This window comes from Onychomys torridus, chromosome 2, assembly GCF_903995425.1.
Source record: "Onychomys torridus chromosome 2, mOncTor1.1, whole genome shotgun sequence".
NCBI lineage: Eukaryota > Metazoa > Chordata > Mammalia > Rodentia > Cricetidae > Onychomys > Onychomys torridus.
In genome coordinates, this window is record NC_050444.1 from 78031614 (window position 1) to 78055775 (window position 24162).

Consider the following 24162-nt stretch of genomic DNA (forward strand, 5'->3'; position numbering starts at 1 on the left):
GGACAGGAACTCAAACAGGGCAGGAACCTGAAGGCAGCAGCTGATGCAGAGGCCATGGAGGATGCTACTAACTGGCTTGCTCCCCAAAGCTTGCTCAGTGTGCTTTTTTAATAGAACCCAGGACCACCAGCCCAGGGATGGCACCACCCACCATGGGCTGGGCCCTCCACCATGAATAACTAATTAAGAAAATGCCTTACAGCTGTATCTTATGGAGACATTTTCTCAATTAAGTTTCTAACCTTTCTGATAGCTCTAGTTTGTGTGTCAAGTTAACATAAGACTTGTCAGCACAGTGGGCTTTATCCCACGTGGCTGTATACCCTGCTGTGCCATGAAGCGGGGGATTGTGGGAACTGAGCAACCGGGGTGGGGCGGTGGGTGGTGGGGGGCAGCCTGCTTCTCTGAACAGCTCTTCCTGTGACTCTCATGTTGGCAGGCTGGAGAGACAGGTACCTCACTTGACTGCTCAGCTGTGAAACTGCTGTTCAAGAGAAGGGTGCAGGTGAATTCAGCACTCTCGGCTAGCTCGGCTGCGCCGGCTTTCAGTCTGAGAGTGCTTGTTGAGATTCACACTCATGTCAGCTGAGCAGCAGTGTGGAACACTCCTGTGTGTCCCTCAGTAGTGAGAAAGGTTGGAAAGGCCCCATCCATTGTCAACATTGTTCTGAGACACAGCTCAGTGGTAGAGAACTTGCTTGCTCCAGAATATACTCTGGGTCCTAGAGATTCCACGGACATTCCTTTGATATTTGTCTTGCCTTCACTCACAGTTGGTACAGAGATCTCTTCAGGAAGGAGCCTGGACATCTCCCTGCCCCTGGCTCTTTCCACCTTTCCTCTTGTACTCCCCCCCACCCCAACCACATACCCTACCAATAATCCTCAATCCACATCTGTGGTCTGCCGCATATCATCAGTTCCCTAGACCTTGCTTTCCAAGGAGTTCAGTGTTTGGAAGGGTTCTTTGTCAATTTAGATGGACTTCATTTTCTTTCTTTATCAACAATGATATAATAGTTCTGCTGCAGATGTACTCATATTGTTTTATATGTAATTATGTAAGATTATTAAGTCACTCTTAGATTTTATTTTTTAGTGTGTATGTGTGTGTGTGTGTGTGTGTGTGTGTGTGTGTGTGTGTGTGTGTATGGGTTTACAGGAATATATTTGTGTGCAGAGGTCAGAAAAGGGTGTCAGGCTCTTGGAGGTTGTTATTCACCTGCTATGGGTACTGGGAACCAAATTTGAATCCTCTGGAAGACTAGTGTGGGTACTTAAGCACTGAGCCATCTTCCAGCTCCAGAAACCAAGTTTTTAGTAAAATTGTTCTCTTTTGGATTCAACTGAAAGACACTCAGAAAAAGGAAGCATGCATTGGCTTCTGTAGGTCAGAGGGCAAAGATGTAGCAAAGGACCATGGGAAGCAAGAGCTAGGATCGTGGGAAGAAGCATTGAGTCCATATTGGCCAGCCTTTCCCATCTCCTCTCTTTGTTTACATCTTGAAATAAAGTTGACTTTCAACTGAGCCTTGAAATCTAGGCATTTGGGGGTGAGGAAAAAGAAACTGAACAGCACAGTGAATTGTTGGGATGTGGACAGGAATGTTGATGCCTCTCTGAAGGCATGCAACTGGAGGGAGCCTGGCTTGGCTGAAAAGGCCATGCAAGACCACAGGCCACTTAGTGAATAGTGAAGATAGGATGTTCTGAGATGTGTCCTCTGTCTAGCGTGTTTATTTCTCTTTTGCATCCTTGAAAGCCTAGCTAATGTGTGGTCTACTCAACCAAGTTTTCTCCCCATCTTGTAGAGGTTGGAAATTGCATTGGGCTGTGGTCACAACAGTGGTTTCAATTCATAAAAAGGAACCTCGAAGCAGATGATCCGGAGGTGGGGTGGGTGTTCCATTATGGCTTCTTGGCGCCAAGCTGTTCCTGGCTTTCTGTATTTGCTGTCCTTACCACATTCTTGCTTCTGTGGGCATTATGTGACTGCTCCTCTAGCACATGTCCCCAACAGAACAGTGAACCCCCAAAGATGTTCACATCCTAACCTCTAAATCTGTGACTGTGGTAAGTTACATAGCAGAGGGAAAATAAAGCTTGTGTTTGTCTGTCTCTGTGGCTATTAGAAAACACCACAGGCATTTTAGGAAGAAAAGGAGTGAGTGTAATGTGGTTTCAGAAGTTGAAAGTCCAAGAATAGAACCCATTATTGCGGGTTCTGGTGAGGATCCCCTTGGCTATTGTGGTGGTATGTGTTCCCTGAAATAAATTTTATCTGGGGTCAGAGAACAGACAGCCACTAGAACAAAGCCAAAAATGGTGGCTAGAAAATGGATCAGAGCAAGCCATAGCAGAAGTTGGGAGGTGGTGGTGCATGCCTTTAATCCCAGCACTTGGGAGGCAGAGCCAGGTAGATCTCTGTGAGTTCAAGGCCACTTTTGAAACAGCTAAGCATGGTGACCCATACCTTTAATCCCAGAAACCCAGCCTTTAATCCCAGGGAGTGATGCAGAAAGTAGAAAGATATATAAGATGTGAAAAACAGGCACCAGAGTTAGTTAAGCATTTAGTTAATTAAGCATTTAGTTGGTTCAGCATTTGGCTGGTTAAGTGTTCAGGCTTTGGAGCAGCACAGTTCAGCTGAGAGCCATTGGGATGAGGACTCAGAAGCTTCCAGCCTGAGGAAACAAGACCAGCTGAGGAGCTGGCGAGGTGAGGAAACTGTGGTTTGTTCTGCTTCTCTGATCTTCCAGCATTTACCCCAATAACTGGCCTCGGGTTTGATATTATTAATAAGACTCTTTAAGATTCATACTATAGGCTACTTCTCCCCGTGAGGATGGGAGTGGGTGCAAATGGGAAGGAGCCACGTGATGGGAGGGTAAATAAGAAGGATTCATGAGTCAGGCTAGCTTTGTCTACCACAGCATGCTGCAGGAACTAAATGGGACCCCTTGAGAACTACATCAACCCCTTTGAAGGGTAGCTCCCTCTGTGACCGAACACCTGTAAGAAGGACCCATCTTTTAGAAATTTCACTAGCTTAGTGTTGTCACAGCTAGGGCCAGGCACATTCATTGCTGGTGGGGAGCACACTATCCAAACCATATCAAGTAGACCAACAGGCGGAGTCGAATAACAGGGCAGGCTGACTGCAGAAAAATAGAGGGATGAGGCATGTACTTCAAAGATGGAGGCAGAGGTCCATGAATCAAGAAACACAGATGGCCTGAGAGAGTGGGGAAAGAGGAGGAAATGGATGCTCCCCTGGAGCCTCTGGAAGGGAACAGAACTCTGACAAACATTTTGATGTTGGCCTGATGCCTGCGCCCCATCCCCATCCCCGCATGTCAGGTGGTTGACCCATGGTTATGGAAGCTACTGTCTGTTGAAAGCCACTGAGCTTGTAGCAGGTGTCAGGGCAGTGACTGGAAGCTGCTATGACACTCTCCCATGAGGGAACCTATAGGAAAAAAGGGAAGCCAAGGTGTGTGCCACTAAAAGCAACACTCCTACTCTTACAGAGCTTTTCTGGAAGTCCCTGCCTCCAACACACACACACACACACACACACACACACACTTTTATGCACATGTTGTCCCTCCAAACTGCCTCTCGGGTGCCTTTGACTACAGTGAAAGCTGTGGTGTGTATGGTTCAGCTAAGCTCATCGCTCTCCCCAACAAAATAGGCTTTTGCTAAGGAAGAAGGAATGACAGACAACTTGGGGTTTTAGCACACCCACAGCCACAACACACTGTTCTTTACTCTCCTGTTGCCCTTTTGGTCTTTAGTGTGTGTGGTTATGTGGGTAAATTTCATTGCTCGACCGAGGGCATTCACAAGCAGACTCGGTGCTTGATTTATCTTCCTATCCCCGGTGCTCAGCACTTGCCTGGTCTAGAGAAAGTATTTGCATAAAGCTAGATAGATGAATGCCTGAGTGAATTTTAAACAGTGGATGATGGATGTGCTTTATAGAGTCAGAGGCCCTTTGTGTTCTTCCATGAAGATGCTGGGGGGCAGGGGAATACATTTTACAAGACCTTTTAGTCATGATCCAAACCATCTCCTGCAGTTCTGCAGCTGCACTGAGTTCTTACAGCCTTTTACAGTCTGCTCTGTGCTCAGAAGGAACCTAGCAGGCTGACCAGAGGCTGGTGTGTACCTGTCACAGCCCGTAGATCCTCGATTAACCTTGTGTATAAATTACACTTTCTGCCCATTCGTTATTTTTAGCACAGCAATATCTACTTGGCACCCAGAGACCTAGTTAGGTTTCAGTCACGAAACTACATAGCGGCAGCACTTTTAACCCCAAGATGCTGTTTCTTATGATGTTCCCCAGTTCTGAGACTCAGGTTTGTATGAGTGAAGTGGTGGCCTGGGCCGTCCAGTGCCCTTAGCACCTGGCCCAAAGCCACAGATATTTTGTAAGGAAACTCAGCTGCTTAGACCTGGCTTGCTTAAAGGGCTTCCATAGACTCACGTTCCCTCTATGACATTTGGGGTAAAACTCGGTTGGTATCACAAAGGTTTGGTTTCGCTGTTTTCCTCCTTTCTCTCCCTTCCTTCTCAGTTACGCAGCACAGTATCACGACCCAAATCTTTAGCATCTGAACCATACAGCTGAGCTCCCTGAAACCGAAAGAACAGGAGCAGGCTGTACAGATGCAAGGCAGCCTGTGGTCATCAGGTCACAGTTCTCAACTACCTGGGGCTGCTGCCCCAGATGGAAGCTCCCTTGGGACATCCCCCCTGCCCCCTACTTTTTAAAGTCAGCCATATTTAACACAATTTTGATTTGTTTTATAATCCCTTGAAGTAACTGCTTCCACTTTCAACCAAACAAGCTCAGTAAATGCTGGGTTTGTATTTACATAGCTGTTAGCACTATTTTAACCCTTGACTTGACACTAAGAAGCTGAGGTCCTGGTCCCTGTTTATCCCACCTCCTGTAAGACACTGCCTTCCAAGCATGAGTTCTCAGGGGGGTATTTTAAAGTCAATTAATTGTCTCTAAATCAGGCCATATCGTTAGATAAATAACATGTGGTTTTTATTATGTTTTTATTTAATTACTGTGTGTGTATGTTTTGGGGAGTGGGAACATGTGTGTCACAATGGACACATAGAAGTCAGAGGACAACTTGCAGAAGTCAATTCTCTCTTTCTACTGTGTGGATCCCAAGGATTGAACTCAGGTTGCCAAACTTAGAGGCAAGCACCTTTACACACTGAGCCGTCTGGCTGGGGGTCAAAGCCAGGATTTCAAATATGCTAGGTAAGCACTCTAACACTGAGCTATATGCTCAACCACACCATATTTTAAATTGAGCATATTCTGAAACTTATAAGAACAAAACCAAAATAATCTATAACCCTACCACCCAATGACATACTTTCCTATCTTTTCAGTCTTAATCTTCATTAAAGGGTGACCCACTTACAATTCAGATTTGGGGGGAGCAGCAGGCTAACTTAAGTTCTTTGTAATCTTTCAACCTTAGGCAGTATTAGATAAATAAAAATGTCCCTCATGTATGAATACATACATATATACACGCACATATATAAACTATAATTGAGATATACATTATAGGGAGATATCGGAATGTAAATATCTATAATTTTATGCACACACATATTGACCAGTCTCAATTGTTACTACAATAGTACTATGCAACAATTCTATCCATCTGTAAGCCCGGCACTCAGAGGAGAATTATAAATTCAAGAGCAGCCAGGGCTACAGTGGCAAGACCCTTTCAAAACAAAACAAAGGACAAGGTAGGGTGCTACAAGCCTTTGATCCTAGTACTTGAGAGGTAGAAGCAGAGGCAGATGGAAAGGCAAAGGCAGGCAGATCTCTGTGAGTTCAAGGCCAGCCTGCTCTATATACAGAGTTCCAGCAAGGGCTGCATAAAGAGACTGTCTCACACGAACACAACCTCCCTCACACTCATTGTCCAAAGTTTAAAGTTGTTATTCTTTCTGACTCTTTTGCAAGCTGGGTTCTGCTGAGTGGCTCTGGGTTACAGCATGGTGTTGACTGGGCATGCCTTCTAACCATGGGCACAACTCAGATCTGTTCTTTCTGAGGCCAAGGTTACCTCGTCATCTCTTGGCCCTGGCCAAGAGGTCACAGAAACAAGCACAATGCAAACCTACACAAACCTCTGTTTGTACCTCTGTCTTGTTTGCTCTGATTTCATTGGCCAACACACATCACGTGGCTAAATCCAAAGTTGAGGGAAAGGAAAGCAAGTCAGTGACTAAGATCAACATTAGTGGTCCAGGGGAGAAGTTGTTTTTCCTGGGGAGGCAAAGGTGAGAGGGATGGTTACACATCATCACCACCACCACCATCCACCACCACCACCACCACCACCACCATCCACCACCACCACCCACCACCACCACCACCCACCACCACCACCACCACCACCACCACCATCCTCCACCACCACCATCACCATCCACCACCACCATCACCACCACCATCACCACCATCACCATCACCACCACCACCACCACCACCCACCACCACCACCACCACCACCATCCTCCACCACCACCACCATCCTCCACCACCACCATCACCATCCATCACCACCATCACCATCCACCATTACCATCCACCACCACCACCACACCACCATCCACCACCACCACCACCACCACTACATTTGTGTGTGGTGTGTGCTCGTGTGGGTATGTGCATGTATAAGTGCAATGTCTATGGAGTCCAGAAGAGGTCATCAGATCCCCTGGAGCTAGAGTTGCAAGCAGTTGTGAACCACCTGACATGGGTACTGGTTCTCGAACTTAGGTCCTCTGAAAGAGCAGCAAATGCTCTTAACCAAATGCTCTTAACCAAATGCTCTTAACCACTGAGCTACCTCTGCAGTCCTCAAGGGACAGACTGTTTTAAAGGATACTATCTGAGGCATCTGCTGAGATACTCTTTTGAGATTTAGGTGAAATCTTGGAACTCACCTGGTCACTAGTTTCACGCATCCTGTCTAAGAGATTTCTGGCCCAGGAATTGCATTGCTGTGATTTATAGGTCACCCCAGCTGTCCTGTGTGTGTTGCTCCTATTCTGCTCTCACGCCTCTCATCAATTTCTCCAGAGAATAATTCACAGAGATGTATGCAGAAGCTTTTGCTGAGCACTGGGGACAGTAAAAGAGTTCTACATCTGCATTCACACCTCTTTGTCATTCAGGCCCTCTCATTTGGATCATATTTATATTCAACCCACGCTCAGCCTCCCTAGTCGATGCTTGCTGGAGAAGGTTCTCTGGTTTCAGGAATTCTGATTACCTCATCTCTACTAGCCTTTGTGCAAGCTGGTTCAGCTTTTGTATTAATTCATTAAATGTTTGAATATTGAGAATGTGTGTCCTTCCTCACCTTGATAAATTTTTAATCCAGGTGGAGAAATTAGTAATGCCTGTTGCTATTTGAGGGCCAGGTCATTCTTCTCTACAGGGACTGTTTGTGCATCATAAGGTGTTTATTAGCATCTCTAGTCTCCGTTTGCTTTTTTTGTTTGTTTTGGGGTTTTGTTTTTGTTTTTGTTTTGTTTTGTTTGAGACAGGGTTTCTCTGTGTAGCTTTGCGCCTTTCCTGGAACTTACTCTGTGGCCCAGGTTGGCCTCGAACTCACAGAGATCCGCCTGCCTCTGCCTCCCGAGTGCTGGGATTAAAGGTGTGCGCCACCACCGCCCGGCCCAGTCTCTGTTTGCTAGATGTCAATAACACCAGTACTTGTTTCCTTGAGTTATAAACAACTAGAGCAGAGATGCTGCCACTTTCTTCCAGGAGGAAAGTCACCTCTACAGAAAACTGCTGCTAAACTGGGCGGTGGTGGAGAACGCCTTTAATCTCAGCACTCGGGAGGCAGAGGCAGGCAGATCTCTGTGAGTTCAAGGCCAGCCTGGGCTACACAGAGAAACCCTGTCTTGAAAAACAGCAAAATAAACAAAACAAAGAAAAGAAGAAAAAAGAAAACGGCTACTGTAACCTACAGTAGATCTGGTAAGATGCTGATAAATGAGAGCAACAGGTTTAGAGGTGCAAGGAAGGACTAAGGACGCTGCTTAATTGGAAGAGTACTTGCCTAGCGCATATAAAACCTTGGGTTCCATGGACAATAAACCAAGCATGGTGGTACACGCCTGTAACCTGAACTCTCAGTAGGTAGAGTTAGAAGGAGTGTGAGGCTAGACTGGGATCCCTGAGGCCCTGTCTTAGAGCAAATAAAATGGCAGAAAGGGGTACAGAAAAAGGGAAGTCACCCCAACAGGTAACTCTCTGGAAACTGAGGGGTGGGGGCACTTAAGTTAAGAATAGTTCTAGGTGTGTGATGAGTTTCCAGGAGGAGAGAGAGGTGTAGCACATCAGAGCAAAGAGAGCCGCTGTGCAAGTTAAGCCCAAAGGGAAGCCTGACAGAGACGGAAGGGGTCAGGAGGCACTGAGAGGCAGGATACTTTGGGGTGCTGTAATTTGCGTGGTCCCCACTCTTCCTGCGTAGTCTAACGAGTGTGTCTGACAGTGTGGTCACTTGAGGAATGTACATTTCTCACATCCAGGGACAAAAGCCAAGGTTGCAGCACAGCCTCACCCTAATCAGTCCGTACCTGTGCCTTGATGCCCTTTGCCTCTCAGAACTCTCACCCTGAACTCTTCGTTTCAAGTGTGAATCTAACATACTTGCTAGCCAGTTCCCAGGAGAGCTGAGACGATTGGCAAGGAGGAGAACAAGGGAGATCTACCTAGTCAGGTGTCAACTACAGCAAAGCTTCCATGGTGTCCATGGGCAATATCGACCAGCAAAAATGGATGAGTGAATGACCAATGGATGAAGAATGAATGAATGAACGAATGAATGAACTAGAAGTTCAGACCAAAGAATTCAAGAAGACCGGAAGTGTAGAGTCTTTTAGACAGAAGTCGTCTATCTCTGCATCATACACCATGACCTGGTTGCAATACAACACTGGCCCACTATCCCAATACATGCAATGTGTTTGAGCAAGGAATGTGTGAGACATTGTAGAACCAATGCAGTAAGAGCTAGGACAGTGACTGCAGGTGGGGTAGGGGGGCTGGTGTCAGACCTCCTGGCTTGCTTGCATTCTTGTGTCAAAGCTCTGAAATAGCTACTACACCATACAAATCCTTGGTGATCTTATCTATTTAGAGCAACAACTTATAGAGTGAATATATATATATAAAGGGGATTTGTTGGAATGACTTATAACTGCAGTCCAGCTCATCCAACAATGGCTGGCTGTGAACAGAAAGTCCAAGAATCCAGTAGTTGCTCAGTCCACAAAGCCAGATGTCTCAGCTGGTCTTCAGTATATGCTGGAGTCCCAAAGAAGTAGGCTCTAATACCAGTGAAGGAATGGGTATGCTAGTAAGGCTACAGCAAGCAGGCAAAGAGCCAAAGCTTCCTTCTATGTTTTTATATAGACTTCCAGAAGAAGGTATGGCTGAGACTAAAGGTGTATCTTCCCACCCCAAGATTCAGATCAAAGACGTAGGTCTTCCTGACTAAAAGGTCCAGACTAGAAGTCGATTCACATACTCCAAACTGAGCAGAAAATCTCTCACAGGTCCTTGTAGTTCATTCCAGATGTAGTCAAGTTGACAACCAAGAGTAGCCATCACACTGTGTGGATTAGTTCTTGGAACAGTGAACAAGTACTCAGCAAGCAGCTAATCATCATTCCTGTCATTATACTAGAAGAAAACAAATGCTTTACCCCCAAGCACAACCGTAGCTGCTCTTCTGGAATATTCTCAGAGTCTCTTGAGAGTGCTAAAAGTTCCCATCTTGAAACAATATAGAATAGTTGTAGCTATACTAAGAAACTATCCAGAAACAGTTGCATCTGTCCCATCCATTGTGTCTGTGTTTGGCAGTAGAGGTCCCTGAGGAAGAGACAGCAACTCCAGGGTTCTGGCCACCAGCCACTTCTTAGCAGTATACTTCCTTTGAGGAACACTGGCCTTTTCCCCTTTGCCCTTTGGCCTTTGGCCTTTGGCCATCCAAAGGAAATAGACGTTCTTCTGAGATAGCTAGGAAAATCTGAAGCTGTTTCCTGCCAATCGTACGTCCTGAGCTGTGTGAACACAATCTACCTCTGAATAAGAAATACGCACATCATCAGGGTTGCTGGGGTGCCAGAGCAATGACACCAAACATGTTGCAGAGCAGTGGCCATGAGGCAATAGAGGCAGTCCTGTGTGGTTTTCCTTTGATTGGTGTCTTCCTGGCAACAAAGTTGGATGCACAGGATACTCTGTAATGGAAAAACCTTGGCCTGGTTTCTCGGTGTAGTGTACAATGGAAGGTACAGGTTGCTCCGCAGGAAGGTGGCTGCTGCTTCCTTGCCAATGGATGGAAGGACAATAAAGCATCTTGTCCTCTGTTTGTGTGTCTTCCAGGCTGGAGCAGGAAATACAAGCGCTCGAAAGTGAAGAGTCCCAGATATCTGCCAAAGAGCAGCTCATCCTCGAGAAACTGAAGGAGACAGAGAAATCCTTCAAGGACCTGCAGAAGGTGAAGGAAAAAAAGCCTGGTTTCTCTAACCGCAGGGAATGGGAGGCAGGCCCCTGGAGAAGGAGACAGTGCTGTGGTTCTCAACCTTCTAATACTGCAACCTTTTAATGCAGTTCTTCACAGTGTGCTGATACCCCAACCACAAAATTATTTCATTACTACTTTATAACTGTACTTTTGCAACTGCTAGGAATTGTGATGTAAATATCTGACATGCAGGATAGCTGGTACAGGACCCCTAAAGGGGTCATAACCCACAGGTTGAGAACCACTGGGCTAGACTGTAGCCAAGAAATCTGAACAGTACACTGAAAAGAGGGTAGAAGTGCCAGGCGCTGGTTCCATCCCAGCAGCAGAGAGGCCTGTCTTCACTGGGAGGCATGGAGACAAGTCTGCTAGGTGAATCCTACGTATTTGCTGCTGTCCACACCCCATATCTCTCAAATGTCTGAAAAGTCTTCAAATTAGGTGCCAGAACTATAAACCCAGTTCCGTTTAAGCAGATTAGACAACCTTGGGTAACTTTAGTCAGAATTCGCCTTTGGAGCCTTTCCTTTATCAAAGGGCCAGAGGCAAGATTGTAGCAAATGGGCAGGACTCCCAATACAAACCCTGTAAATGCATGGAATTCCCCCAATGTAAAAACAAATGGCTCTTAGAGGTAACACCAGAGAGGCCCTAATTTCTCATGACCCTACTTTCTATCTCCTGTCCTTGTGATAAGAAAAAAAAAAAAGCTATATAAAATTAAGTTCAAGATGGGAATTTTCTAATATAGCATCTCTAGCACAACTCAGAATCGTTGCTGGATGATTGAAATGATCTTCCAATAAATTGATTGACATTCAGTGTAAGTTGAGAATGGCAGAGCCTTAACTGATCCCAGAAGAAAAGCAAGCTTGGGTCTTGTCAGCTGCCTGCCAGGTTCTGGCTCTGTGTCTGGGGCTTGGGGTTAGGACATGCCACACTCACACAGTGACACTCTGCCCTGCTCTTGTCTCCACAGAGTCTCTCCACTGCTGATGGAGGTAAGTGCACTCTGCCCTGGCTATATATGGATGATTTCTTCCCGGTCTGCTGAGTGCTTCTCATTCATACAGACTCACCAGGAGAGAGATGTGAACTGGTACTTCCTCAGGGCATCCCAGGCAAGGGGCTGCAGCCTAGCTGGCAAGGGCCCCAAGGGGTTCACATGGCCATCTTTACCGCCTCCGCTCCTTGACTTGATGCTTCCATTAGCACATTGGCCAGCTTTTCCCCCCAGCTCAAGCCTCCCCAAAGACTTGCTGTCTGGACTTTCCTTGAAATGGGTCGGCAAAAGAGTGTGCTGGAGTCAGCTAAGTCCCTTGCAGGAACCAGCCCATCCTCGCCAGTCACTAAGTCTCCAGGTCACATCAGAGATGATTTGGTGTTCAGGAAACCCTTCTAAGGCCTCTGGAGCTTTCTTTTGAAAGGATGGAAGGACTCCTTCCCTCCATCATCCTAGGCCACTAGAACCTTGCTAGCCTTCCAGGGAACTAGGCGAGGCATAATTTCCCTTCCTTCCATGATATCTGACCCTGAGCCCTGGCAAGTGGGCATAGGACTTTAGTAGCCCTATTCCCAGCGAGACAGAAGGGACAGGTCCTTCTCCTCTCCCCTCCTCTGCCCTCCTGGGATGTGGGGGTGAACTTGAGACTATGCCTCTGTGTTTAACTGCATCCCCTGACCCCAGCTACAAACTCCGAGTTGCTGTTTTCATGGTGGCCCTCACTAGATGGGCTTCAAAATGCAGGGACACATGGGAGCATCAGCTGCTACCTGCCTCTCCTGTGGCTCTCACACAGTCAGCCTCTAGCTCAGGAAGATGATCAGGGGTCAGAGGAGTGGGCATCAGAGCATTTCCGGTTGTCATTGAGGGGAAAACAAATGGAGGACAGTTCTTAAAAATATGATGTGTAATACGTTTCTTCTGGGTCAACCACAGACCAGATATTTGCATGTAGGATGGTTCTGACTGGTGCAAAAGATAGATGAAATAAAGCAACAGAGAAGGTATCATGAACCCCACCTCCCAGCAAGTGAAAGCCCTGGATTTGAGCTCCCTTGTAGTGATCTTTGAGAAGGACATAAATGAAACCTTCTGTTCTCGGAACCCGAGGCAGGGACACACCAGCAGGAACTCTGGGAGTAAAGGACCAACCGCATTTTCTAGGAGAGAAGCCCAGCCCCTCTAGGTTGTGACTCAACTGGGACACAGATGAAGGGGGTGGCCACAGGGACCTGGGAGCTCTGCACAGAGAGTGGCAGAGGTTATGGTATCAGGGACGTGGAATCACTGCCAGGCCACGCTGCGGCTGGAGCATGGACCCACAGACACTTGCATCTGTGGAAGTCATGTTGTCCTTTCATGCTGTGCCCTTTCCTGCCTCCTGCTACCCTGTCCTCTAACCAGGACCATCCTTGATCTTTTCTCTGATAGTCGGGGTAGGTGAGGAATCTGTATATCCTGCCCCTGAGTGCCTGTGTCTGGCCTGGATGTCTGAGTAGTCTACTACTTAATAAGCCAAAACGGAGCCAGGTTGTAATCTGTTACCCCTGTTCCTTTCATTTACATCCCAGAAGCCCCTGCTCGTTTCCTCCTGCGGCCTTCCCAGTGCTTTCTCTGGACCCTGCAAGCATTCACAGAGGCAGGAGGCATCCTGACAAAAGACTTTGGGAGCCCAGAGATGGGTGACCTCAGACTTAGGAGGGTATGATTTTCAGAGATCCTCAGGAGCTATTTCTGTGGTCTTACCTGTTACCCTACAGTGTGATTCCTGACCCCTGTGGTTCTAAGCCTTCGTGACCTCCATCGGTCACACCTACTAGCAAAGGAAGACGTCTGAAGAAGGGCACATGTGCTAATAAGAATATGATCCATGTCAAGGTCATTTTATGATCTGAGAATAAAGCCCCCAAATGCATCCCACTTGGGGGGCATTGAGAGGTCTGTTTTCAAATTCTTTATTTCAAAGATTCTAAGTTGATGAGACCCTCTTAGAATCAACCAGCTTGTTACTAAGGCTTAGTAAGAAATTATTCTAGAATGTTGATACTGAAAGGAAAAACCTCAGTTTCAGAGACGTAGACATGCTGGCTGCAGAATCTAGTTCTAGCTAGGACTGTGTGAACTGTGTAGATGCTGCAAAGAGTCAGTTCCAGCGTCCTCTGTCTGTAAGTGCTGAGGAGGAGGGTGGGTGCGTGCCTATGCGCGCGTGTGTGTGTGTGTGTGTGTGTGTGTGTGTGTGTGTGTGTGTGCATTTATATGTGTGTTTGTGTTTGCAGACACACACACAATGGGTCTTCTTTGGATACCCTCCTGCATATGATCTGACATATATTAGAGGAAGTGGTAATATTGTTGGGTCTTTGATGGTTTTTTATGAAGCCCTGCTTGGGAGAACAGTTCATTCCACTCTTGGTTACAATTTTCTGAATGAGCTATGATGTGTTCCTCTGTTCTTTAAATAACATGGTTACCTACCAGAGCCTTCAATGTTTTGTGTGAGTATAAATTGCATATGGTACGTGCTTTAGTTTCGTCTCTGTGGCTGCGATAAATACCAGGACCAAAAAAATCAACTTGGAGGAAGAGAGTTTATGTTAGCTCACAGTCTCAGGTTACAGTCCATCATAATAGGGAAGTCAAAGCAACAGGAGCATCAGCTAGTCACATCACACCCACAGTCAAGAGCAGAGAGAAGTGAATGCCTACCTGCATATTCAAACTCAACCACCTCTCTTCATTTTATACCATGTAGGATCCATCCCCTACCTAGGAGATGGTGCCACCCACAGTGGGCAGGTCTTCCCACATCAATTAACATAATCTCCCAAGGGGCTGGAGAAATTGACTGTTCAGCATTTAAGAGTACTTGTTGCTCTTGCAAAGGACCCAGGTTCAGTTCCCAACACCCACAATGTGCCCTCCAATTCAAGGGATCCACTATCCTCTTCTGAATTCTGAGGGCATCAGACATGGATGTAGTACACATAATACATGCAGGCAAAACACTCATATACATAAAATAAATCTACAAAAAATTAAGGCAATTCCCCACACATATGCCTGTAGGCCAACCCAATCTAGAAAACCCCCCTTGAGACCATTTTCCCAGCTGATTCTAGATTATGTCAGGCTGACAGCTAAGGTAGTCAGCACAGTATATACCCACAGCATATACCTTAGGTGAAGCCTTGGCCAAAACAAGCAAAGGAGCATGTGCATCCTGGACCTATCCCAGTCTTGCTGTTGGCTGCTGAGCTTAGATTCCTGTCCTATCCCAGTCAATGGTATCCTGGAGCCACACCAAAACCTCCACACCCTGATTGGGAAAGCTCAATACTTGGTTGTCTATCTCCCATGTGTCAAGAAGAGTTCTCATCAAGGCTGTGCCTCCAGCTCTAGCTGTATGTGTTCTTCGTAAGTACTTCAGTGTTTTAGCTATGCTGGAACAAAGATGCACTCCGAATATCTGCCCCGTGTGTGATGTGCTCTATCTTCTCTGACAGCAGAGACAATGCTGAGAGACCCTGGGTGTTGACAGAAAAGGGGCACCTTAGTGACTAAGGCCAGCTAAAGGCCATTTGCTATTCTGTTTTTTTGGGGGGGCGTGTAGCAGGAATCTTAAAGAGTCTTGTTAAAATCAAACCTGAGGCCAGTTATTGGGGCAAATGCTGGAAGATCAGAGAAGCAGAACAAGCCACAGCCACCTCACCTTGCTAGTTCCTCAGGTGATCCAGTTTCCTCAGACTGGAAGCCTCTCAGTCCTCATCCAGAATGAATCTCAGCTGAACTGTTGCTCAAAAGCCTGAAAGCTTAACCAGCCAAATGTTTCTAGTTTCTGGCCCTCACACCTTATATACCTTTCTGCTTTCTACCATCAAAAGGTAGATTAAAGGCGTGAGTCACCATGCTTGGCTGTATCCTTTAACAGATGGATTTCTGCCTCTGCAATGCTAGGATTAAAGGGGTGTGCTACCACTGCCTATCCTCTATGTTTAATATTGTGGCTGTTCTGTCTCTGACCCCAGATAAGTTTATTAGGGTGCACAACATTTTGGGGAACACAATACCACCACATTGCAGGGGGGGGGGCTGTTTTGGTTTTTTTTGTTTGTTTGTTTGTTTTAAGACAGGGTCTCTCTCCATGTAATCCTAACTAGAGCTCGCTATATAGTCCAGGCTGGCCTCAAACTCACAGAGACCTACCTGCCTCTGCCTCCTGAGTGCTGGAATTAAAGGTGTGCACCACCTTGCCCAATGTGAGGTTTGTACTTGATGCCTTGAGGAGGCTACTACTCTGGTCTCCCTCTGATGTCTCGCCCTCCAACCCTTGTCTCCTAGCAGAAGTCACGTAGCTCCCAATCCCCCAAGAGTCGTGGTCATTGGGCTTGTAGCTGGTGGACATTAGACAAGGGTACTTTCATCATTCATTGACTTCTGGCCAGGGGCAGCCTCCTGAAGTGGGACTGAACATAAGCCCTGAGCTACAGGCTCTCTCAGAAGCACAGTCTTGTGTCTGTAAGTGGCTTTTGCTTCTATCTGCTAAAATGTTCACCCTAGCAACACTATGTTGAACATAGAATGTCCTAGACACACATGTGACCCATCTCTGATGTCTTACTTGGTCTTGATGGCTTGAACCTCTATTTCATTTGAATACAGGAAGTCACACTGGCTGAGGTCCCATTCCAGAGACATCTGGAAGTCTTTAGTGACACTCAGAAGGTCTGCAGACCTGCTCTGCTCATCTCCCCTCTCCTCGGCTGCTCTAGTCCCTCATAGCTGCATCATCTTTTCATGAACCACTGCGAGCAAAACGCTTCTAACCTTCCAGATTGGCTCATGTCAAGCTGCTGCTCCTGCTGGCCCTGCCTTGTCTGGGCCATGCATACCTCCCCACAGTGAGAGCATGAGAGCAGGGAGACAGCTGCACTCTGAGTTCAGGAGGCATAGAAGCTCAAGGTTAGAGAAAACTATCCAGTGTTTGTATGGCTACTCAACCCCTGGATCCAATCCAGACTCATCTTCACAGATTCTCCTTCAGGCATCTTTATAACTGCCGCCGCCCAGCCTGACTTCCTCCCTGAAGTAAAAGGATATTCAAATCTGGCTTTCCTGCCCAGGATCCGAACTCCAGTGCCTGTACAGCTGGGGAAAGAGAGAAGGAATATGAACCTTACTCCAGTCCAATGTCTTCCCACCGTTCCTTGTTTGCTTTGCTATGGGGGATTGTTTGGGACAGTCTTAGACTGTAGTCCTGGCTGGGCTGGAATTCTACACACAGTAGGCTGGCCTCAAACTTGTGGCAATCCTCCTGTCTCTGCGTCCTGAGTACTGAGATTACAGGCATGCACTACCACATCTGTCCGGGGTTTCGTTTGTTGCTCTTCTTGCTTTAAATCAGGGCATTACTCTGTAGCCTGGGCTGGCCTGGAACTTGATATGTTACCTAGGCTGGCTTGAACTCTGGCTATCCTCCTGCTTAGCCTCCCAGAGGTTGGAATTACAGACATAAAAAGACACCTTATCTGCATTGTGTCCTGTTTTTTTTTAATCCCACATGGTTGATATGGAAAAAATCCATTGTCTTAGAGAAATTCCACCTTTGCCCTAAGAACATAATGGTCCAATATCAGTACATCCTGCACTGTTTAGACTCCTATGTGAGTCAGTGCATGGCCTGGTTGCCATAGAGTGAAACTGATCCTAGTCCAGTGTCTGTTTATAGGTCTTTCCAGTATGAAGGCTAAAAAATAGGGAAGGAGAGTACAAGAAAGACCTGTCAGTATTAAAGCAACAAAATAGGTTAAAGAGGGGAAGGAGCTGGAGCAATGGCCCAGCATCTAAGAGCACGGGCTCTGCAATCATGAGAACCAAATTTCAGATCCCAGCCCCAGTATAACAAGCCAGGCATCCCTGTAATCCCATCTCCAAGTGGTGATGGAAACAGAAGGATTGCTGGGGTTTGCTAGCTTCCAACCTAACCGAGAATATGCATGCCCTCAGGTTCATGGAGAGACCTTGCCTAAAAGGAATAAATGGAGAGGGATAGACAGAGGAGGCCACCTGACAACCTCTTCTGGCCTCTGTGGATGCATACATGCACACACACACACGTATGTGCACTAAAGATACACACATCCTTTTTTTTTTTTTTTTTTTTTTAGTTAAGATAGGTATGAGATGGGAAACAGGCAAAGAACTGATGGAGACCTGAAGTCCTGAAGTGGGAGGAGTTAAGGCTACCATCCAGGATCCTGAGTGAACTGCAGGTAGTAAGCCACAAGACAGAATACAAGAGATGCTACAGATGAGCAGCAGCACAGATTCTGGTGGGGGTATGTCAGAGGCATGGAGTAGTTCCATGCAACTACTAATAAGTGATTGTCGTTCCAAGATCCTCGGACTTAACCATGATGCACGCAAAGGAGTAGCATCGTGCAGAGCCCAGCTTTCTAGCATCTTCCTTCTTTGCTTTCCTGCTTCTCTCTGGGAGATGCCCAGGTCTTTTTGTCTGGCTCCAGGGCTTCCCTGGTCTCTTCTGATACTTTGGCATACCTGTCAGTGTTCATTTCCGGTGCCCCTCATGCCTTACCTCCTAAGTGGGCTTGTCAAGGTGTTTCTCCAAGTGCATCTGAGGGTCTCCCTCCTTAGTCCAGTGACACATCTTCCGCTGAGCCAACAGCGAGTTCACTTGGCAGTGTTATTTGGAACCCCACCTGAAGTAGTAAAAGCATGGGATAAAGTCTGGAGTTTTTCTATTGTGTATAAAAAGTGGTCCTCCAAGTGAATATATCTCAGAAAGCTCTGTTTCCAGTTCAGAGAATATGCTTGCCTTTCCTCCATTTTCCCTGCATTTATGTTTTATTGATACAATCAGGGACTACATAAACCAGATAATACAGTTGGTAGTCAAGCCACAAATCTCTGTTTCTAAAATTTTGTGTTGATTCAATATAGATGAATGTGCTCTATTGTCTCTATGTATCACTAAGTAGTGGATTGACTGAGCTAAATAAACATTAAAAACATTTGTCACTCTTAGATGTGAAGAAATTATATTTTGGAAATAACCGCATTTAAAAATCTTCAGAATGGATTGCTTTCCCACTCACTCAGAAACTGCCCTCCATTATGACCTTGATTTTTGCTTGGCTTTAGTTCTACATCTTATCATGAGTTGTCTTTGTATCTGTACTACAAATGAGCTGGTTTAACTTATTTAACAATATACGTTGAGTACACACTTGGCGCTGGCCTAGGTCCCTGGGAAGTCATGATGAGCAGAGAGCAGTCTCTGTTTTCATTGAGTTTTCTAGTCTAATAGGACAGGAAAGAGAGCCGAGAACCATAGGAAATGTATCTATGCTAGAGTACAGAAGTGCCGCACTGCGGTGCAAACACAGATGTTCTTAACGTGGCAGACATGGCTTTATCCTGGGTGTGATGGGGAGGTGGGGAAGTGCCTAGGATGCGTAGGATGCCGCAGAGTGGATTGCACAGGGGAGAGCCTGGGGTAGGTGCTCGGCTTTTGTGTTTCATGAAAGTGATGATGATGGCGGAGAGGGCATAAAGCGTGAGACAGAGAGAACAAATGACCGTGCTAAAGTTTGGAAAGGAAAGCAAGGGGGCGAGTCAGAGCAAACCCTTCCATGCGCTTACCTTTCGCCATTGGGGAATCATCAGGCAGCGAATTCTAAAGAAATGATCTAGACCAAGACTGTGAACAGCCATGTATGTGAGATTGTTTTTATAATTTCCAAAAGTCACTTATGCGTTTAATTTTTTTTTTTTTTTTTTTTTTTTTTGGCCAGGAGAAAACTACAGAGCAATATGCTAGCCATAGACCCATTTTGTAAAATAGTTTTCCTATTTAGTATTTAGGGGCTGTGAACGAGTCTGATCCTGTTATTGTACAGTAGCACAGTAACTGATTCTTTTAAAAACTTCACTTTCATAAAAAAGAAAAAAAGAACTGGGCAGTGGTGGCACGCACCTTTAATCCCAGCACTCAGAAGGCAGAGGCAGGCTGAGTTCAAGTCTAGCTTAGTCTACAGAACGAGTTTTCCAGGACAACCAAGACTACACAGAGAAACCCTGTCTCAGGAAGGAAGGAAGAAAGAAAGAAAGAGAGAGAGAAAGGAAGAAAGAAAGAAAGAAAGAGAAAGAGAGAAAGAGAAAGAGAGAAATAAATAAATAAATAATATGTGTATATATATAGTGTCAGAGATTATTTCAATTTTTCTGAAAAATAGGTTTTGGGTTTTTTTGGGTTTTTTGGTTTTTGGTTTGTTTGTTTGTTTTTTCCCAGTAGGGGATGCAGTTGGTCTTTCAAGGATGGGGATTCCTTTGGGGAGTTTCAGATGGAAGAAAGCACCCAGTGGGGCAGAAAACTCAGCAGTAACCACTGTTACTTTTCTCTACCAAAGGGTGTCAGTGTATCAGACTTGTCTAGATGTACAAGGCCCTGGATTCAGCCCCAGCACTGCAGGGGGAACAAGGGTAGCTCAGGATGGTGAGAAGAGAAGAGGAACACACTATTCCATGCACATTTCAGTGGGTGCCCTGCGCTTGCTCAATTGTACCAAGTTCACAATGCCTCTAGGAGCTAGGCTGTCTTTGCTCCTTTCCACCATCGTCCTGGGCTCTGGAGTTTTCTGATGACTCTTCCCATAGACAGACACTCCTGGGGCTTGAGCTGTCTGGCCAGCATCCCTCCTGCCTCAGCGACTCTGTTGACTTCCAGCCACTGGGCTAACACTCGACTTTGTTGACTCTGAGCCTGGTGTCCATTATGTAGGGCAAGCAAGCTGCTGTCTGGGCAGTGAACCCACTGGGCCTCCCAACACTGTACCTGTTGTATTCCCTGTTTTCTGCTACCAGATGCAGTAAGTTCTATTTCCTCTCAGCTCCCTGACCTGCCAAGCTGTTCACCCACAGCAGATCCATCACCAGGGCAGGCAGGGGCCTGCAGAGCAGCTGGTAAGTCCTGCGACCCTTTTTGGGTTCAACTCCAGGCCTGTTGAGGGGGGGGGGGGCTTGTGCTCTTCTGAGCTTGGTTTATGAGATAGGGGTCCTGGTGTCCTCACACAGGGAGGCTCTTCCTTAGCCCAATGTCAGATGGACAGTGGCCTCACACGGCCGGCCCTGGTCCCATAGGCAGCTCAGGACTAGTAAGAGGGAGTTATAAAGAAATCATAGGGCACTGTCCCTCCAGCTATGGTGGGAAGGGGACATATTTTTCCAGTATCTATAGTCATTGTACCTAGCTCTGCTCTTAGGTGAATCTGTATTGTGTCTCGGGTTTTTTGTTTTTTTGTTTTAATTTCCTCACTGATGTTGCACATCCTGAAAGGGGCTGTGATTGAGGCTGGGTGGGGAGGATTTTCAAAGCATGTGAATCTGTTGAGAATCGAGCTCTTCCTGTAATATGAGTATGTACCACTAGCTCTTCACTTTTCTGGAGTTCTTTGTTATTAGAAGGTATTTGGGGAGGAAAGCAGAAATGTAAAGAACGTGTGCTTCTTGCTAATGTTGCTGATGGTGGGGCACTGTACAGACAGTATTTGTGAGCGAGGACATGAAGAGCCACACTCAGAAATGTGCCCCAGAGATGAGAACACAGGGACACAAACAGTAACTCTCCACGCCGACCCCTTTGCTGGGCTCAGAAAGAAGGTCAAGGTGAATGCAGGAATGAGTTGTCCTGAGTTGCCGTTAGTGGCAGTGTAGGCGGGTTCAAATATGAACACTGAGTTTAGGTTTATGCGATCTCTGTAAATTCTTGTTTAAAATAAGTCTCACAATGACATAGTTACTAAAACAAAATAATCGTGGGCTTTTAAACCAGAATAAACCTTATACAGGTTAACCTGAAATTTTTTTTAAAGCAAAAAGTTCCTCCTTATTTTAATATAAGGCAAAATAGAAAGCTAATCATTGACACAAGTGGCATATCCACTCACTAAATCTCAGTGACTAATAGATGTCTTTCAACACTTCCTTACACATTGCTTTTTCAACAATTCTGGAGCCTGGTGGGGCTGTAAGTGACATTTGGCCACACCCAGGACAGGTACCCATCCCTGGAGATCTAGAGGGGGGATGAGCTAGAACTGAAACTCGAAGTTCTTCTGTGAAAGACTCACTAGCAGTCATGCAGGGGACTCTTTGGAGTGCCCCAGGGTATATATCAAAAGGTCAACTGGGGTAACAGATGCTGAAAAATCACATCTTCCTACCTGTTACTACAAACTTGGTGCTGATGGATCCTGGCAATTTGCGGCAAGAAGCTTTTTGGTTCTTTTCCTCAAAGGACATGTATGATCCCACTAAAGGGCTGGCCAATCCACAGATGGGGTATATGAGAATTCATGTCAAGAGGTAGAAATGGAAGCTGGGTGTGGTGGCACCCACCCTTAATCCCAGTACCCTGGAGGCAGAGGCAGAAGGATCCCTGTGGGTTTGAGGCTAGCCTTGTCTACACAGTGGGTTTCAGGACAGTCAGGACTATGTAGAGAGATCCTATCTTAAAGAGAAAGAGAGAGAGAAGAGGGAGGAGGAGGGAGAGCTGGATTGGGGCAGCATTGATAGCCAAGCAGTGTAAAGTGTAAAGTTCAGTGGTAATGCACCCATGCAATTGAAGCCACTTGTAAAGCTATACCTTCTTTTCCAACTTGACACCTTTCCAATTTGAGGAGACCATGGCTGCATAATGACCCAGGTGGAAAATATATTGTTGGAAGTGCAATATAATCAGAGCCTTTTAGAAAGTAAATTTATGTCCACGTTTTTATGAAGCTAAGAATGTATTTGCATGTAAGTGCAGCTCCCGAAGGAATCAAATGTCTTGTGATCAGCTGTTTTGCAGGCTGTTCCTGGACTGAGTTGTTCATATTCATTCAGTTATGGTTTACAGTGAGTGCACAGAGTGTGCATCAGACTTACCAGGAACACTTGTTGCTAGAATTCGCCTAAGTACAGCCCATCTTGCTTTAGGAATGTCCTCTCGGAAATTCATACAACCTCAGGCCCTTTGAACATCTCTATTGAGTGTTATTATTGCTCACATTCTGATTGTTTGGAGTTTGGAAGGCTTGGGATTCTGTCTAAATGAAATGTGTTTAGAATCATTGATTTTCAGAATTATGAAGCCCTATTCCAGCCCCTATCTAAACAGAAACCCTGGAGCCCTCAAGCCACAATTCTATCCCTTAGTGACCAGAGATTAACCTGTTCCATCTCCATTGGTTCTATCAGAGCACTTCCCCTGATAGGACTGACATTTTTCTACGTCCTCTTCGACCTTTTGGTCCTTGTTCTGTACCTGATACCCCTCTATGACACCGCACAGTCTCTTGGTTGCCTTGACAAAACGTCTACCACCCTCTTCTCTCTCTTTCCCAAACACACCTCACTTTGTCTCCAGTCTTCTAAACATGCAATACTCAGAGCCCTCCAGGATGCTCTGGGATAGACTAAGAGTCTCTGTGTCTGCTTCCATCAGTTACTGGATGAAGGCTCCGTGATGACAACCGAGAGTGAAAGGGGGTGATGGAGGGCAAGGGATGGGGGATGAGAACAAAGGGAGTGGGAGGTTTGAGCTGGGGACAGAGTGGGAGAGCAAGGAAGGAGATACCATGATAAATGAAGACATCATGGGAACAGGGAGAAACAGGGTGCTAGGGAAGTTCCCAGGAATCCACAAGGATGACCCCACCTTAGACTACTAGCAATAGTCCAGCAGTTGCCTGAACTGGCCTACTTCGGTAATCAGATTAGTGAATACCCTGTCATCAAGATTTGATGACTGTCCCAATAGCCAGAGCATGTTTCCATCTTGTCCACAGAAACACAACATCTTTGTAATCTACATGTACTTATCTCCAACATTAACTAATCTTTCTAGGAACTTTGAATTAAAACAAAATGAGATTCCACTATGTAGTTTCAGTGTGATGGGTCCAAACTAGCACATGGTGGCCTCTGCTCTTTGAAAACTCTCTCTGGGGTTGTTATCCTAGCTATCACACTCCTATGGAATCTAGCATCTCTCCTTTGTAAATATCAGAATTCTGAGTACCAACCTCCAGGGTCTTCTATGAAGCTTAGGATTCTTGAGATAAAGTTGTTGGGAAAGGGAACTGAGACCTAGTGCTCAAAGCCCAGAGCAGTCATAGCCCAGGATGCTGGATGACTTTCAAGGCTTGATTCACTGGGGCTCTGTGTCTCCTCTACAATGTGCTTCTTGGAACTGTTCAGCTTGGCTTGCTTTTCTTAACCAAAAAGGGGTGAAACCAGAGATAAGAAACTTGGTTTGTCTTTGTTACCCATCATCACACATCTGTTAGCATCTATTTATTTATTTATTCTTAGGTGTTTGGGTTATTTTAACTGATACAGAATAATTATGTATATTTATGGAATAAAAGGTGATAATTCCAGACAGATATGAAATACGTAGTAATCAAATCAGGAATATCAATATTTTCATCCTTGTATAATCATTGGTCATTTTTTTCATGTTGGAAACCTTTTAATTTCTCTCTTCTG

At 45.9% G+C, this 24162-nt stretch overlaps 1 protein-coding gene across 5 annotated transcripts in view; it reads left to right on the forward strand.

Annotated features, from left to right (window-relative positions):
• Positions 1-24162, forward strand: part of Palm2akap2 (PALM2 and AKAP2 fusion) — a 474173-nt gene that overhangs the window by 258602 nt on the left and 191409 nt on the right. For all 5 annotated transcript variants that reach the window (XM_036179073.1, XM_036179074.1, XM_036179075.1 and 2 more), the window contains exons 5-6: positions 10469-10583; positions 11590-11611. In XM_036179073.1, the coding sequence (XP_036034966.1) occupies positions 10469-10583; positions 11590-11611 (137 nt within the window). The remainder of the gene's footprint in view (positions 1-10468; positions 10584-11589; positions 11612-24162) is intronic.